This window comes from Erythrolamprus reginae, chromosome 7 (genome assembly GCF_031021105.1).
Source record: "Erythrolamprus reginae isolate rEryReg1 chromosome 7, rEryReg1.hap1, whole genome shotgun sequence".
In the NCBI taxonomy this organism is placed as follows: domain Eukaryota; kingdom Metazoa; phylum Chordata; class Lepidosauria; order Squamata; family Dipsadidae; genus Erythrolamprus; species Erythrolamprus reginae.
Genome location: NC_091956.1, coordinates 30,080,742 through 30,098,561, shown reverse-complemented (window position 1 = coordinate 30,098,561; position 17,820 = coordinate 30,080,742). Strand labels below are relative to the sequence as shown.

General features: G+C 39.8%; 2 protein-coding genes across 3 annotated transcripts in view; both read left to right on the top strand.

The window, feature by feature from the left end:
- Positions 1-1,645, top strand: part of KLHL2 (kelch like family member 2) — a 33,927-nt gene extending 32,282 nt beyond the window's left edge. For both annotated transcript variants that reach the window (XM_070757260.1, XM_070757259.1), the window contains 2 exons: positions 57-200; positions 692-1,645. In XM_070757260.1, coding sequence (XP_070613361.1) covers positions 57-200; positions 692-720 — 173 coding nt within the window. In that variant the 3' untranslated portion in view covers positions 721-1,645. The remainder of the gene's footprint in view (positions 1-56; positions 201-691) is intronic.
- Positions 1,646-3,933: 2,288 nt separating this feature from the next.
- Positions 3,934-10,639, top strand: MSMO1 (methylsterol monooxygenase 1). Its single transcript, XM_070757258.1, has 7 exons — positions 3,934-4,077; positions 5,290-5,392; positions 6,134-6,440; positions 6,961-7,109; positions 8,143-8,269; positions 8,978-9,132; positions 9,832-10,639. The coding sequence occupies exons 3-7, from the start codon at positions 6,186-6,188 to the stop codon at positions 10,037-10,039; spliced, it is 894 nt and encodes a 297-aa protein (XP_070613359.1). The 5' UTR covers positions 3,934-4,077; positions 5,290-5,392; positions 6,134-6,185; the 3' UTR covers positions 10,040-10,639.
- Positions 10,640-17,820: the final 7,181 nt, after the last annotated feature.

The following is a 17,820-nucleotide window of genomic DNA, read 5'->3' as shown; positions in this document are numbered from 1 at the left end:
GCAAATATTGCCTGAATAGTGAACAACCAAGTGATGTTTTATGTCTTTTTTATTAGGGGTTTCTGCTGTGAATGGATTTTTATATGTAATTGGAGGAGATGATGGCTCCTGTAACTTGTCTACAATGGAATATTATAACCCAGCAACAGATAAATGGACAGTTGTATCATCATGTATGAGTACAGGAAGAAGTTATGCAGGTATTGAAAAATAAATTTGGAAAATACTGTTCATTTATAGAAGAAAATTTGGTATATTTTCCAGCTTAGGAATTGCTTTATCATCATCATAATCATCACCACTATTTTGAATATCTGGGGAATGGAAGGAAGTATGGCACTGACCTTTTACATTTTAAATGGAAGGCATACTGGTTGTAGCATATGATGCAAAATAAGTTAATAATTGTGGAATCATTGATCTTGTTGTCAGGCAAGGAGAGAGGTAAATGACAAAATGCATATTGTGATATCACAATGCATATTTTATTATTTTGACACCACCACATTTTGTTGAGAAGTCTGTGGATTTGGATAGCTTATATTTTTTCAGGTTTAGTATCTTATCTTAAGCAAGGTGGTACTCACGACAAGTATTACATGCATATGAAGCATTTATGAACAAACCTTCTCCAATATTATTTAGGAATGTTCCAATACAAAGAATTTATTTCTTGCATCTCTCTTTCTAGGTGTGACTGTTATTGACAAACCATTGTGAATTGGTGCAGATATTTTCCCTCTTGATTATGCATTTAAAAAGCAAGCTTTAACAAGAAGTTGAAGTGATTAAGCATCCAAGCACTTCTCAACTTGTAGCTGTGCACTGAGACATGTTGGAAACTGCAATTAAGGTTTAAAATGAAGATTATTCCAGGTTGAAGCAAAGTGTAGCATTATTCCACAGTAGGCTGCATCTACTGGAGATGTACAAAACTGTATGGACCTTATTTGCTGGATTTTTAGACAAAACTCATTTTTTTCAGAGCCAATCATGTGTCCCATATGGTTGACTGTAGATTTTTTTTTCCCTCGTAGAACATAAAGTAATGTGTTCTGGTGAAAGTTAAAAAAATAAAGATTTTGGGAGGTAAAATGTCCATTATTAGTAGGTTTTATGCCCACATTACTTTAACTCAGTCATTTTTGGTTACATTACAAATGTTTGCATATTTATAAATTTTATTCATATTTCTTAGAGACTTATTGATATTATTTATAACTGGCATTGTATTCCAAAATGTGCCAGTACTACATTGTAAAACAGAGGTATATATTTTGATATTTTCTAATGTGATGAAACTGATACCATACAAACTCACACTAAAGAGTGTTTTAACTTATATTGGTGATTTGTATTCAGCAAGATCCCTTTGTTATGCTTTGATGTATTTATCTTAATTGTAATTGGGCACGGTAATAATTATGGAATGAAATGAATGTATGATATTATTTGGCTTGCATGGCATTTAAAACTCTTCCTGTGTAACTATTTAAAATTGTTAGCTACTATTAATTACTGTCATACATGTGAACATATTTGTACAAGAAATATATTAAACTTCTGGATGTCTTAAATTTGATCCAAAGTATTGTCATTTTGATGTGTTTTCTTTAATAAAAAAATACTTACTTATTTTTCTAAAGTTTGGGGTTGCTCTTTTTATCTGGTTGCTCTTTCATTTGCAGATAGCTTCTGTCTCATCAACTCATAAAACAATACCAAAAGCAGATTATGGAACTAGTTAATGTAATACAGTATATTGATTTTATTTCTAGTGCATGATTTGGTAGTGTTTGAAGCTTTGGACTACACTGAAGCACTGTATTCCTTAAGATTGAAAAAAATATTGAGAAGTTAGTTAATGAATTTTGGGGAAGAGGCGTTCTTCAATTAAATGAATATCTGCTTGCTTTTAAAATGGTACAAAGTTTCAGGTTTACATTCCAAAACGTGAATTAACTAGTCAGTCAAAACAGATAATAAAACAGGTAGTTGATGAGCCTTTACACACCATAAAACTTTCCTTGAAAATATGATACAAGAAGTACAGTTGAATAAAACACACCTCAAGTATATCCATGTAGCTTGTATCTTTATAACTTATATTGTTTTAGTCCAGTGTTTCTCATTTATTTTCTGATATTGCCCCCCCCCCCCGAAGAAGTAAACATTTTGTACACACACCCACTCACCAACTCTCCACCAGGACAATTGTTTGCAATATTCAGCACGTTTTCGCTGAAAAAACTCAAGCGGCTTATCAGCATGATTGGGGTGTAATATGTTTAAGTGACACCTTAATTTATTTGGTTTCATGCTGTCCGCTGCCAACATTTTTAGATACAGTAAACATACCGATCTTTCCTCATCTCCCACCATAGTCACGGTGAAGCCAAGCGCTACATATGCTTCATCATATTTCTTCATCTTAGTCTCATCTCTCTTTCTCTCCTCCTCTCTTTTCATCCCTGTTAAATATTTTTCCATGGTGTCTCTTAAGAGTTTGTTATATGCACTTCATATCTCCTACTCTGTGCTGTATGCTATTGTTCAGTGCAAAAAAACCCTACTCCCTGCAGCAAAAAAAGCTTGTTTGCTGGTGTCATATCCCCCCCCGCATCGCTCTGAGTCCCCCAAGAAACATTGAGAAACATTGTTTTAGTCATAGGATCCTAATATCATAGGATTACTAGTATGATTTAATTGCTTATTAGCAGTGAAGGGTTGCCAAAAGTTTTAGTGCCACACTGTAGGTGTGACTTATTGTGTGGGTGTGGCTTGATCATGTGACCAGGTAGGAGTTGCTTGCTGGCCATTTGATCAGGTGGGAGTGGTTTGATAATCATGTGACCAAAGGTGGCTTAAAGGTCATGTGATTGGGTGGGAATGGCTTACCGACCAAGATAAGTTTTCAAATAGGTGCTTGGACTCTTTTTCAGTTGATTAAGTCACATTATTTGAACAGCCACAAAAAGGACAAATGATAGACAGCATTATTTGTTGAGGAGCACAGTAACATTTTAAGGATTTGTACTGAACCCACAAGGTTCAGTATGATAACAGATTAGGCAAATAGCTCAATTTTCTTTAATTGCTAAAAGTTCAGTTCTAGATAGTGATCAAAATGATTAAAGCATGGGTAAAAACATACTATTTAATTATTTTGTATTTTAAACGTAATTAAGGTTCATACTAAAGTACCAGAGAAGGACAATAAAAAAACTATTTATTCAATAAATAGTGCATAAACTTACTACCCCCACTGCGCCGCCCCCCAGCAGCCCATTACTTCTTATTAGTATCCTATGACTATAAGTGTTGTATCTTATGATTCTTGACGAATGTATTTTATTCTCATTATGTACACTGGGAGCATATGCACCAAAAATAAATTCCTTGTGTTTCCAATATCACTTGGCCAATAAAGAATTATATTCTAAGTAGGAAAAAGATTAGAACTTGGCCAGTAACTCTCCATAACTAACTGGCCTCATATGAGGGCTGAAAAACTCGGGACAATTGTGTGTGTTTAACGCTAGTTTTGCAGCCCAGGTTTGGGAATACTAAGAACAATAATCGAGCCTCGGGATTTTTTTGTGTGTGTAGAAAATAAAAATGTTTCGTTTGCCCAGATAGCTTAAGCTATGCATTTTACTGTGTTCAATGTGTCAATGAAAGCCTTGCATGACAGGATTAGCTTGAAAAAATTGCATTCCTTAACTGTAAAATATTCTCAGTTAAAGAAAACATAACAGGGTGGGAAACTCTCGCGGTTACCGTGGTAACCACCCGTTCTACAATATCCCGCCTATTTTCATTGGTGAAGTGATGTTCACTATGAGAAACCTACCCATCCTCACTCCATTCCTTCATCCAATAGTAACCCGCGGTCTTCCTGTGTTGTGGAGCGAGCGCACGCCTGATCGTGACGACATCTCGCGCTTTAGCCAATCGGAGATGCGGCAGCCTTCAGAGCTTCCCCGGGAAGCGTCTTTTTAGCTTTCTCGCTGAGGACGAGTTTGCTTTTTTTTCCTTTCCCCTTTTCCTGGAGCTTTGCGGAGAGAGCTGCGCCAGGTAAGTGAACCAGAGCCATCGCTTTAGTGTGACTGCGGGGTTGTGTGGACCTGTGCCGTTCCGCGTTTTTGTAATTTTTGTAATGAACCGGCCTCATGCGGAGGATGGCAATACAAGAACAGGCACTGTCGAAGTGTACTCGTTGCCTTTCAGTATGTTAGCATATTAAACATCTCCAAAGAATGACAAATGTCCTCCGCATGGTTTTTTAATGTGTGTTTTTCTTCTTCTCCCTTTTATCAGTGTGTGTGTGTTTTGCGGTGTGGGTGGTTGGGTGGATGGGAATAGCATTTAGCTGCAATGCATTTTCGTTTAAGTAATTTTGTATGCATAATTAAAAATTATGCATTAAATAGCCACCATGAGTTCCACGGGATTGGGCAGCATAGAAGTCAAATAAATAAATAAACATTTATAATTAATTATTAAGTGAATAATTAAGTAATGCATAAGCGCACCACAGTGCCTACCATCCCTGTCCTACTGCCCTGTTGTCCAAATTTATTTATACCTACTTGCGTTTGTTTATGTTTATACCATACCTATTATCTTGTACATATTTTGACAAACAAATAAATAATCCCCCCCTCAGAAAGAAAGCAGATTTCTGAATCGGGGAAGAGAGATTTGTTTTTTACAGATGAGGTGATGGTTGAAAGGTACTTTCCCAACAGATAGGTTTACTCAGAATGGTTGCAACATAAGGAAACATCTGAATAAAAGCAAAGTTAGTCCTGGATTTTTCTCCAAGGCACTCAGGGCAATGTATTTGTCCCCCATGATATTTCCACAAAGGTCCAGTGCAGATCAGGGTTAAAGAATGGCTTAAAATTGTTTAGTGGAGATTAAAATGTGTGTTTTCCATTCTTCTCAAAAATCCTAAACAAGTGGTCCCTTTTTTTGTCCATGCGCCACCTAAACATCTCTGAAATCCTGATGCCTCTCCAATGTATAATTCTTACTATTCAAAAAGTGAACTCCTACTCAAGCCTAAAAGGCCATTAATTTGGCTTAAACAAGGTTCTAATTTCCCCCATTAAAAATGAAACTACTCCAAGGGCCAGAGGTGAGTTCCTTCTGGTTCAGACTGGTTCTATAGAACCTTTCACAGGAATTCCTCTACCCCCTGAACCGGGAGCGATGGTTGACTGCCCATGCCCCTGAACCTGCTCTCTCTCATCTTGTTTTTCACTATTTTTTGCTTCTGTGCAGAAACCAGGTTTTTGGCACTGTGCATGTCCACACAAAGCACCCACGTGCCCCGTACAAAGTGCCCAGTGGTGTGCAACCTGGGAGGAAGCAAATTGGCAGCAAGGTAAGTTAGAACCCACCCCTGGGGTGGGCCCACTTTGGGAACAACTGTTCTAAATGCCCAGCCTGATGTTCTTCTTTAATTATAGCAGTTAGAATTGCATTACAAGATTTCTGGAAAGCAACAGGTAGAATAAGTCACCTCTACTGGTGATCATATTAAATAACTAGATGTCCCCAGCCACACGTTGCTGTGGCTCAGTCTAGTTTGTCTGGTTTGCTGATTCTAGAACATACAACATATAATTGTCCATGTGAGAAGCAATCCGTGTGTAGATCTAAACCGCACGTGCATATTTGAATGCAACATTTACATTTTTATTTATATAGATTACATAAATTAAAATAAACCTGGATAAACTCAGAATCCTGAGGCAGCTAACTACTTTTATCATTGATTCATGTGAAGCCATTATAAAATTACATCCATCTGTTTCTAAATCCACAATTACTCATCTAAAACCTTTTGGCTTCTACATGTGTGTTTTTACTGCCACCTGATATGAGACCATAGTCAAAGGGTAAATTATATTCATATGCTGACAATGGGGACAATTATAAATCTCATTCTTTGTGGAAGTTTTACATGGGCTGTAGATGAAACTGCTCTCAAAACATACCTATCTGCAAATTTAAGTTCTAGGAATCACAAACCTGTCTGCATTATATAGAATAAAAATATTAATATTGTACTGCTGTTTAAGTCTTACCATTCATCAAGTTCTCTCAATTTGACATTTTACAGATTATAGAAACTTTGTTAAGAAATTATCGGTGTTATGTGCCAGAACTGAACAATGACGAATAACAATACTTCTGAGATACTGCATTCTGCTTACCTTGCTGTAGAATACATTGACTCTTTGCTGCCTGAGAATCCACTACAGCAACCACTTAAAAATGCTTGGATCTATATGCTGGACAATTACACTAAATTCCAGATTGCAACGTGGGGTTCACTTCTTGCTCATGAACTTTTCTACTTTTTAATATGCTTACCTGGATTTCTATTTCAGTTTATACCTTACATGAAAAAATATAAAATACAGCAGGTAAGATGGAATTTTAAAAGTGAAAAGAGCCATGTTTTAATCTATAGTGCTAAAACTTTAGTAGGAGTTTGGTAGCACTTTGTTTAGCTAAGAATTGTTATTAAAATGTATGAATGTTTATGTTATGAAACTCACTTTATGATACTAATGTAGAATTTAAATTGGGATGAGATGCTAGTAAAGAGGGCAAAATCATTGGCTAGGGAAATGCAGTTTATGCATAAGACAGATTACTATTATATCAGTTAGAATTTGTATTATGTTAAAAATATTGTGCTTGTTTAGACGTTATGAGATTGCTAAAACTTGAAATCCATTCAAGTGACTTTGGGCCTGTCATTCTTTCTCAACCCAACCATCTCCCAGGGTTGTGGGGAGAACAGGAGGAAGGAAATTTAAGTATGTTTGCTGCCCTGAGCTACTTATAAAAGGGTGTGTGTGTGTAAAAATAAACAGCCCCCCTGTTTAAGGTGATTCGGTTCTTCCTTAACCATTTTTTGTTTATTTTCTGCTCTTATAGGATAGACCAGAAACATGGACAGGACAATGGAAATGTTTCAAACAACTTATGTTCAATCACTTTTTTATTCAGCTGCCTCTCATATGTGGCACCTATTATTTCACAGAATATTTTAATATTCCTTATGACTGGGAAAGGATGCCAAGATGGTAAGTAACAGTCAAATATTTTGCATTATTTGTTTGTTAAAAATGCATAGTTCCACACATCAAAAATATTGATATTATGCTGATAAAGAACTGGGTTTCAGAGAAATTTCTAGAAGTTTGACCAAAAAATTATTAAAAATGACAAGAGAATAAACCTTAATTTAATACATTAGTTGCAGGGAGGCAGTGTCTTTTATTCCAAATTCTCTGTTAATCTCTCTACATTCTGCAAATTTTATTATTTATTCATTCTACAAAACAAATACAAATATAATAAATAATACCTAGTTATCTTTATTCAAGATGAAAATTCAAGCCTAAGAATTATTTTATTTTAAATATAATATAATTTACATCATATGTAACTGTCTTTCTCAAACAACAATTTATTTTACTGTGCTTGTTGCTCCAAAAGGGAAAATATTTTATTAAAATTTCTGCATATAGTGGGACCTCGACATACAAACTTACCATATTTTTCGGTGTGCCAAAAACTGGATGCGTCTTATAACTGAATGCAGTTGGGTGACGGTCAGCAGCGGCGGTAGTAGCCCTCCCATAATCCAGTGGTGGCGGCTTTCCACACGATTTGGCGGCTGGCGCTGGCCGTCACTATCAAACTGCGTGAGAAGCTGCTATCGCTGGCCTTGTTTCCTCCCAGGAGATTCCTAGAAAGGCCCCACAGAGGCTTCTCCTCTCCTTTTCTGGCCCTGTTTCCTCCCAGGAGATTCCTAGAAAGGCCCCATGGAGGCTTCTCGCCTTTTCCGGCCCTGTTTCCTCCCAGGAGATTCCTAGAGAGGGCCCACGGAGGCCTCTCCTTGCCTTTTCCAGTTACAGTTTCGAAGGCTCAGGTTTGTAAGTGGAAAACAATTCTTGAGAAGAGCCAAAAAAATCTTGAACACCCGATTCTTATCTAGAAAAGTTTGTAAGTAGAGGCTTTCTTGGGTAGAGGTACCACTGTATTTTATGTCAGATTTCTAGAATTGGTCATTGGATAGATAGATATATCTCAAAAGCTACTTTTCTTTTAAAGGTTTGTGATAGTTGCTCAGTGTTTCGGATGTGCTGTGATTGAAGATACCTGGCATTATTTCTTGCATCGACTACTTCATCATAAGAGAATATATAAATACATCCACAAAATACATCATGAATTTCTTGTATGTAATTTCTTAAGCTTTTGGTTTATATAGTTAAGTTGTATATGCACTTATCAATAAGAAAATTTCATGCAACTCTCTGGAATCTATTTTAGTATATGATTGCAGCCTTAAAATTTGATGTACTGGACATGTGTTAGTTATTACTTTTAGAAATGGGGAGAAGAAACCAAGAGGTTTCTTACTTATATGATTTCTTTTATTGTTCTTCCTATTGTATGGAGCTGGAAAGGTTTACCAGAGGTGAAGAGTTTTAAACATTGTAGTAAGCCCAACAATATTTTTTTGTAAAACATTTGTACAACAATTAGTTTTATTCAAATAATTATTTTCTGTTTTTAAAATAGTAAGTTAATTTTAAGCAACCTCTTTAGCACGATCTTTTTAAAATGTTGAGGGAAACTTAACTGAATGCATAAGTTTATTGATTCATAGAATCTTATTTGTGTGTCTTTATATCATACAGAATCAAAAGTTATATAGCACCTTCTGTTCTAAGGAGCTGTCTGGAGTTAACAGTAGCAAATATTCTTACATTTAGACATGTATTCAGTTGATTCAGTCTTACGTTTTCTAAAAATGTGTGAGTTCAAGGTTAGCACATGAAGGGAAAAAATCTCTTGAAATAGTCATATTGAAGCATATATAAGAATTTTTTTTTCAGTATGGATACAAATGCACAAATCTTTTCTGTATACTTTTCTTCAGGCACCATTTGGGATGCAAGCTGAATATGCACATCCTTTAGAAACACTAATACTTGGAACTGGATTCTTCATTGGAATAGTTGTCTTCTGTAATCACCTAATTTTATTATGGGCATGGTTAGTTTGTCGTTTGATAGAGACCATTGATGTTCACAGGTAATCTTCTGTTATTTATTTGTGACTCTTTGTGTTCAGATTCAAAAATTTTAAAATTATTTAAACAGAACTATTTGAAAAAATTATCAATAACTTCTCCATGACAAACTTCTAAATTCTTCAGATGTTTTTTGGGCAAAAAGATTTTCATTAGTTAAATAGAATATTGAACTGATGAAAGAAAAAAAACCCCTTGAAAATAGGGAAATCGGGGAATTATCGGGGAAATCGATGGTTCAGGGAATATCAGGGAATTATCAGAAAATTTGTGAAAAAAAATCAAAATAAATCAGGGGGAAAAAACCAAACTATTAAAATTCTTAAAAGTCAGGGTAAAATCATGTTTAAAAAAATTGATTGCGCTGCCTGGCAGAGTCCAGCAAAAATTAGCATAACTGTCAGCTACTGATATTTCTCCACGGCTTAGCCGTTTGGTATGACGTCATCTATGACCGCGCCTTAACTCGATCGCAAGTTTATCTATCTATCTATCTATCTATCTATCTATCTATCTATCTATCTATCTATCTACCTCCTACCTACCTACCTACCTATCTATCTACCTATCTATCTATCTAGACTTATTTCCAATAGATACAGGATCCAATTTCAAACCTTTAGTAATAAACAAATTATTCATCAAATGTGAGAAATGGCTTCATATTATTAAAATATGCATTCCATTGTTTTTGCTTTCAGTGGCTATGATATTCCTCTGAATCCTTTACATTTACTGCCCTTTTATGCTGGGTCTCGCTATCATGACTTCCATCATATGAACTTCACTGGAAATTACGCTTCAACCTTTACATGGTGGGATAAACTGTTTGGAACTGATTCACAGTACAATTCTTACCAAGAGAAAACAAAGAATCAGAAAGACACAGTGGAAAAGAAGATGGAATAAATTTCCTATTTTCAGTACTCTTTGGAGCACCAAAGAGGGAAATGGCCTCTTATTTTTGCATAAAAGTAGAAAACTGGACAAGTATTGCAATTCAAAGCAAAATGCTCTTTTAACAAACAAATCAAGCTTAGGTTTGCAGCAGGAAAAACATTAACTGGTACATTTTCCAAATGATTGTGCTTTTTATATCCTATAGATATGTCAAACAAATGCAGTATATATATTTAAGAAAATGTTAAATATGATTGACATTATGTTAAAAAAAGATAAACATTAAAATGAAAATAAGAGATATTTTTTTTGCAATAATGTAAATCCTAAAGTTTAGAAAGAACATTTCTAAAGCTCCATTTCAGTTCACCAATTAAAACTTTTGCGGGAATCCTTTCTCAATTAGATGTAAAAAAGTAGATTTAAGACACCATCTTAATTTGCTACAAAGAATATTTTTACTTGGGTTTTAATGAATGTTATTGTAATCTGTATTACACATAACTGTTGGTGATTTGATTATGAAGTTAATTTGTCTTAAAAATAGCTGTGGTTGATTTCTTCACCGTGTTTTCTGTACAGCAAATAAAATAATATTGGGGTTCAGGCTATTATTTCCTGGTTCCTTTTTTTAAAAGGTTCCTTTCCTTATAAAAGGAATTCCCTGGTTCTTTTTTGGTTTGTTCCTTTCAAACAATAAGTGCTATATTTCTGTTAATACCTGTACACAATGGCAGATATTGATAATTAGAACAGAATATGTATGGATGCTGAAATTTGATAGTGGAAACTTTAGATAACTAACCATCTATTTACATACAGTCAAAACGATTCCTAGATGTACCTGAGGGAACCATAGATACTTTCCTTAGATTATATTCAATGCTTCTTAGCCTTCCTGACTTACTATGGAAAATACTAAATTGTATAACCTGCTTAACTAGGATTCAATCTTTTAGAAAGCCATAGCCTTTTATTTTTTTTAAAGACAACTATATCATCTGCAGAGATTAGGTGAAGTATAGATTTATGTTTTTGGGACCCTGATGAGTATTTTTGTGTCAGCATTTTCCACTTCTGATGTCCTGTCAAAAAGAATGGTTATTCTATTTATTTTAATTGAAATGTAATTATTATAGTTTAAATAGTATATGGAAAAAGCTGTTGGGGAAAGCATTTTATTTACACAAAGTGAAAGAAAAGGAAATAAAATCTGATTAGTTTGAATGCAAAAGGATTGGCTGGTGTAACTGCATTTTCTTGCAAGAATTGTTTAGTTTTACATATGGTTTCCGCTCCCGAGATGGCAAGAGGCCACTGCGAGGCATCTTATTTCTTCCAATCCCACCATACCTCTGTTTTGTTTAATTTATATACATTTTTTTGTTTCGATTTAGTCAAATAGATAGGAGAAGCAGCCCAAATTACTCCACTGATATGAATCCTCTGACACTACAGGTGTCATATGATCAAAATTCAGACTCTTGGCAACTGACTCATATTTATGACAGTTGCAATATCTAGGGGTCAGGTTGTGCCCAGAGAAGGAAAGAAGCCATATTCATATAGCAACTGTGTCACTGCAATTATCAACTGCAATGATTACTTAAAAACTTTAGCAAGAAAGGAGGTAAGATGGGGCAAACGTCACAACAAATATCTCACTTAGCAATGAATTTTTGGCTCAACTGTGGTCATAAATCGAGGACTACCTGTATGGGACAAACATGCAATTGGTATTGAGGCATCAGATTAAAGAGATTCGTAACGGTTCCTACAGCAAACCTGGATGTCTCCCATTCTGATGCTATTCTGGAAATTGTGATACCTCGGAGTGGATGGTTGCTTGAGCCCTGTTAGGGGTTTTTTGTTTGTTTTTAATGTGTTTGTTTTTTCATAGTGTGTGATCTTTATACTGCATTTTTGGACTATAACACGCTCTAAAGTATAAGATGCACCTAGCTTTTAGGGAGGAAAGCAAGGGGGGATATTTGCCTCCTCTCGGCAATTTGCCTCCTTACAGCAAACAGCCTGGTCAGCTTCAGCACAGCCTGATTTAGTATAAGCCTGATTAAATCGGCTTCCATGAATTCTGCCTATCAGTTACTCCAAGTTATTCCTGACTTTTCTAAAGGCTGAAAACACATTTGCCAGCAGGCTTGGGGCCATTGAGCATGAACATTCTGCTCCGGCCGATGGTATGTTTGTGATATGATTCTGGTTGAATGGTTTTTTTAAGGTCTAGCGTCTTAAATTGTTTTATCAGAATGTTTTTTTATGTTAGGATTTTTAAATGTTATATTATTCTGTACACCGCCCTGAGTCCACTGGAAAAGAGTGGCCTATAAATGTAAGTAAGTAAATAAATAAATAAAGTTCCAGAAATAAATTATTACTACAATTTGATAAAAACAATTTAAAAGGGAATTTGATAAAATACAATTTAAAATGAAATTGGAATAAAACATGATTTAAAATGAAGTTGGAATAAAATATACTCTAAAATGAAATTGAATAAAATACATTAATTTAAGATATAGATAAAATATAAAATTATATTTCAGTGTCACCCCTGCAATCTGCCCCACTCAGTTCCACTTACGCAGATGTCAACCGAACCATTTGCTCGCATAAATATCTAAGATATTTTGGCAGTTGTAACTTCAAATAGCTGTCTACTAGAATTTTTTCTTTGATGTTGTGGTTGGCTCTAGGCCAGCTCCTGTAGCTGGGGATTTTGATGTGGATCTGTGGGAGTCCTGTTTATAGAAGACCTTTCTGGTTGCCAACTGCCTCGGACAGTGAGAATGAAGCACTAGCAGAAGGAGGCAATGGGGGGAAGAGTCAGACAGGGGAATAATTTGTTAATAATAATAATTTAGATTTGTATGCCGCCCCTGTCCGAAGACTCGGGGCAGCTCACAAAACAATAGCAATACAATATAGATACAAAGCTGATGTTAAAAAATTGAGAAAACTAATTAAAAAAAACATAATAAAAACTTATCTACTACACAGTCATACACACTCAATCCAACTAAATAAAAAACATAATAAACAATAAGGTCAGCAAAAAAGAAGGGAGATTAATCCCCCCACCCCTGACAGCAAAGGTGAGTCTTCAACATTTTATGGAGGGCGAGGATAGGGGCAGTTCGAATCTCCGGGGGGAGTTGATTCCAGAGGGCCGGGGCCGCCACAGAGGGCTCTTCCCCTGGGTCCTGCCAGACGGCATTGTTTTGTCGATGGGACCTGGAGAAGACCAACTCTGGGACCTAATCGGCCGCTGGGATTCGTGTGGCAGAAGGCGGTCTCGTAGGTATTCTGGTCCGATGCCATGTCGGGCTTTATAGGTCATTAACACCACTTTGAATTGTGACCAGAAACTGATCGTCAACCAGTGCAGGCTGTGGAATGTTGATGAGACATGGGCATATCTGGGAATGCCCAGGATTGCTCTCGCAGCCGCATTCTGCACGATCTGAAGTTTCCGAACACTTCAAAGGTAGCCCCATATGAGAGCATTGCAGTAGTCGAATCTCCAGGTGATGAGGGTGTGAGTGACTGTGAGCAATGACTCCCTGTCCAAATAGGGCCGCAACTGGTGCATCAGGTGAACCTGGGCAAACGTCCTCCTTCAACCACAGCTGAAATGGGTGCAGCCAGCCCACCAGCTAGTCCCCCAGCTATGGAGTCCTCAGACTCAAAAGGGGAAGATATCATGGATGACCCTATCTTGAATGCCCATGTGTGCAGGATCCTGGGACGAAGGGAACAGTTGCGCAGACGCCAAAATATATAATGGAGTGCAGCTGTTCAGGGGTTAATTACACTGCAGAGACTCCGATAAATACAGGGAGTGCTTGGTGTGGGCATTTATCATTGCCGTATTTGGAAGAAGAAGATTGGGCAGTGGGGGCTGCATTCTGTTTTCGGAACTTCTGTGAACTCTGAAACACTTAAGCCAGGAAGGGCTGTGATGAATTGGCATGTGAGACTCTGGATTTATAGCTCCATAAATTACTCCTCTGTTTTGGCACACGCCTCGGCGTCACATGAATTGTGGGTGTGAGTAACTGTCACCTCTTGGGATTACTGAACAGTAACTGAGTTTCTGTTTCCTCAAGCCTCTGAATATAAAAGAGTTTGTCTGACTCCTTGCTGTGTGTTTCAAAATCCTTCTGAACTCGTGGGGGGCTAATTGCCATTAGCCAGGCAGAACAGAATAAACGACCACCTATCAAACTCATGCTGGCCAAGTTTCACGGTTTACTACTGTTTTGCTGTGTTTGTTTTGATTGCTGCTGTTAAAGACATGGAGGAGATTCAGGCCATGTTTGCTGCCTTTCGTCAGGAGATTCAAGTCCTGATTCAAACTGTGGCAGACCTCCAGGTCCAGGTGGGCCAATTGACTCAGCCACTCCAGCCAGCCCTGCCACTCCAGCTGGTTGTTCCAGCCCCACAGCCTTTGCCATGTCGGAAGTATTTTGTGGCCATGCCGGAGAAGTTCTGTGGAGACCCCTGCCAGTTTCCTCCTTTTCTCAGTCAGGTGCAGCTGTTCATTAATGCACAGCCTATTTACTTTCCTCTGGATGCAGAGAAGGTGACTTTCCTCTGCAGTTTGCTTGCCAGCCCAGCTGCGACATGGGTGTCACCTCTGCTGGACCACAATGATCCGCTGCTGCAGGATTACACCACTTTTTGCAACCAGCTGCGGTGGCAGTATGCGGACCCAATGCGGGAGCAGACAGCCATGCGTGCTCTGAAACAGCTGAGGCAAGGCTAGTGCCCGCTGGCCGAGTATATGTCACTTTTGCGGCCACTATGCTCAAATTCAGTGGAATGAGGTAGCGTTGCTGGAGGCCTTTTAGAATGGCTTGTCTGAGGCCATGTTGGACGAGTTAGTTCATGAGGCCCATCCACGCACCTTGGACACTCTGGAGCAGCACTGTTTGGATATTGAAGCCAAGCTGCTGGCCCAAGCTGCTGGCCACGCCACCCTTCCCCGGCACTTCTGGTGTCGCACCTGTGCCTGCTCCGCATCGGGGGTGCCGGCTGTGCCCGTCCAGTGTCCGGTTCCTGCGCCCCGATGTTTTGTGCCACCTGCTTCCACATCCGGCGGACCACCTGTTCCCGAGCCTCGTGAGGAACCTGTGGACTTGAGCTCTGCCATATTCCGTGTGTCTGCAACAGAAAAGGCTCAGCGGTACGCGGCAGGCCTCTATTTCAACTGTGGGGGGGCAGGCCATTTTGTTATTTCCTGTCCTCTCAAGCGGCGGAGCATGGCAGCTGCCGCCGTCCAAACTTTCCCAGTGCCGGATCACGATCTTGCACCACCCATGACAACCACAGCTCCTGCCTCACCAGTGCAGGCTCCTGTGTCTGTTCCAACTTTGTCAGAGTCTCTGTTGGGAAATGAGGGGAGCCTGGCCTGGTGGCAACACTAGGTCAGGTGGGTATTCAGACATTCCTGTTACCTCACAGCCCATGCCCTCGTGGATTCGGAGGCCATCACAAACTTTTTGGACAAGGGTTTTGCTCAGCATCATTCCCTGCCGTTGTGCCCTGTTAACTCCTCTCTCACGGTCGAGACCATCGGTGGGTGAGTCTTGCTTTCTGGGCCCATCTGTTTCCAGACCCAGCCAGTGCATCTGGCCATTAGGACTCACAAGGAGGACCTTCAGTTCTATGGCACCCGAGACCTCCATTTCCCTGTGGTCATGGGATTGTCTTGGTTGCAAGCACATGATCCCCATGTGGTGTGAGAACTTCATGTAGTTCCTGAGTCTGCAGTGTGTGGACCAGCACTGTCATGTCTGCGCCACTCAGGATCCCGGGTCCCCCGAGATCTCCTTGCCAGCTTGCCTCATGGAGTTTGCCAATGTCTTTGCTGAGAAGGAGGCGGATTGGCTGCGGCTGCATTGGCCGTACAACTGCACCATTGACCTCCTCCCCAACGCCAAGCTTCCCGCTTGTCGGTTGTACTCAGTGTCTAAGCCTGAGCTCGTGGCTTCAAGGACTTCATTGATAAGAACCTAGTCAAAGGGTTCATCAGGCCATTGACCTCACCCCTTTCTGAGCCCATTCTGTTCATAAAGAAAAAGACTGGGGATCTGAGACTGTGTTGCCATTACCGACGGCTCAATGCTATCATCCTGTGCAACCAGTACCCGTTGCCATTGATCCCGTAAATAATCCACCAAGGTCTTCACCAAGATCAATTTGTGGAACGCGTACAACTTGGTGTGGATCCGACTGGGGACCCGGTATGGGCACTTCGAGTACACGGTCATGCTCTTCGGCCTCACAAATGCCCTGGCGATCTTCCAGCATCTGATGAACGATGTCTTTTGAGATATCTTGGACCACTTGGTCATTATTTACCTCGATGACATCTTGATTTACTCCTCCTCACAGTCCAGTCACCTGCAGCATTTACACCGTGTCTTGAAGTGGTTGCGCGAGCAACATATCTACGGCAAGCTGGAGAAGTGCCAATTATTTCAAACAACCATCGAGTTCCTGGGGCATATCATTTCTCCAGAGGATGTCACCATGGACCTGGGCAAGGTGTTGGCTCTGAAAACCTGACAACCCCCACGGTGAGTGAAGGACGTGCAGAGACTGTTGGGCTTTGCGAATTATTATCGTGCATTTATTCTGGGCTTCGCCACTCTGACCGCGCTCCTCACCAAGCTTCTGCAGAAAATAAGTGCTGTTCCAGTGGGGTGAGGCTGAGCAGTAGGCGTTTGAAGCCCTCAAGGATGCCTTCAGGAAAGAATCTCTCTTGCAGCACCCAGACCCGCGCCTGCTGTTCGTAGTAGAAACTGATGTTGCTGTCAGGGCTGTTCTCTTCCAGGTCTGTCTGGACGGCGGTACCCTGTTCCCGTGCACCTACTACTTCCGTAAACTCACGCCCTGTGAAAGGAACTACACTATTTGGGAAAAGGAGTTGTTGGCTGTCAAGTCTGCCTTTGAGATATGGAGGCACCATCTCGAAGGAGCCTGGCACCAAGTAGAGGTTCGGACAGATCACCGAAACCTGGAGTTCCTGAAAACAGCCCAAAAGTTGAACCAAGGGCAAATCCGATGGTCGTTTTTCTTTGCATGGTTCAACTTTCGGGTCCGATATATGCCGAGTTACCAAAATCCTCGAGCAGACACCCTGTCACGAAAACCAGACTTCCTTCTCCCCAAGGAACCGACCCCATTGCAAACTATTTTGCCCGCGGAATCCCTGGCTGCCATGCACAACCCCGTAGATTTGCGCCGACGCATTCAGGAGGCACAGCAAGGGAATGGTTTTGTGGCCCAGCAGGTGCAGGAGATCAGCCCCGACTCTCCATGGACATTTTCAGATAGTCTGCTCCGGTACCACGGGCAGCTGTATATCCCGGCAGGCCCATTTTGTGGCCTGATCATGTCCCAGTGCCATGACAATCCCACTGCTGGTCACTTTGGACTGTTCAAGAATTTTGAGCTGGTGTCGTGGATGTTTTGGTGGCCTTGGCTTCGCGACGATGTGCAATTGTATGTAAACACCTACATGTGTTGCCACCAGGCCAAGTCTGCTACAGGAACCCCGCCGGGTCTGCTGTAGCCTTTGCTGACACCTGAGAGGCCTTGGGGGGCTGTTTCCATGGACTTTGTGACCCATCTGCCCTTGTCTTCAGGATTCATCATGGTGATGGTAATGGTGGACATGTTGACTAAAATGGCGCACTTCATCCCGTCAACGAGTGCCCACATTTCAAGTCACTGCCCAGATGTTTATTCAGCACATTTTCCGG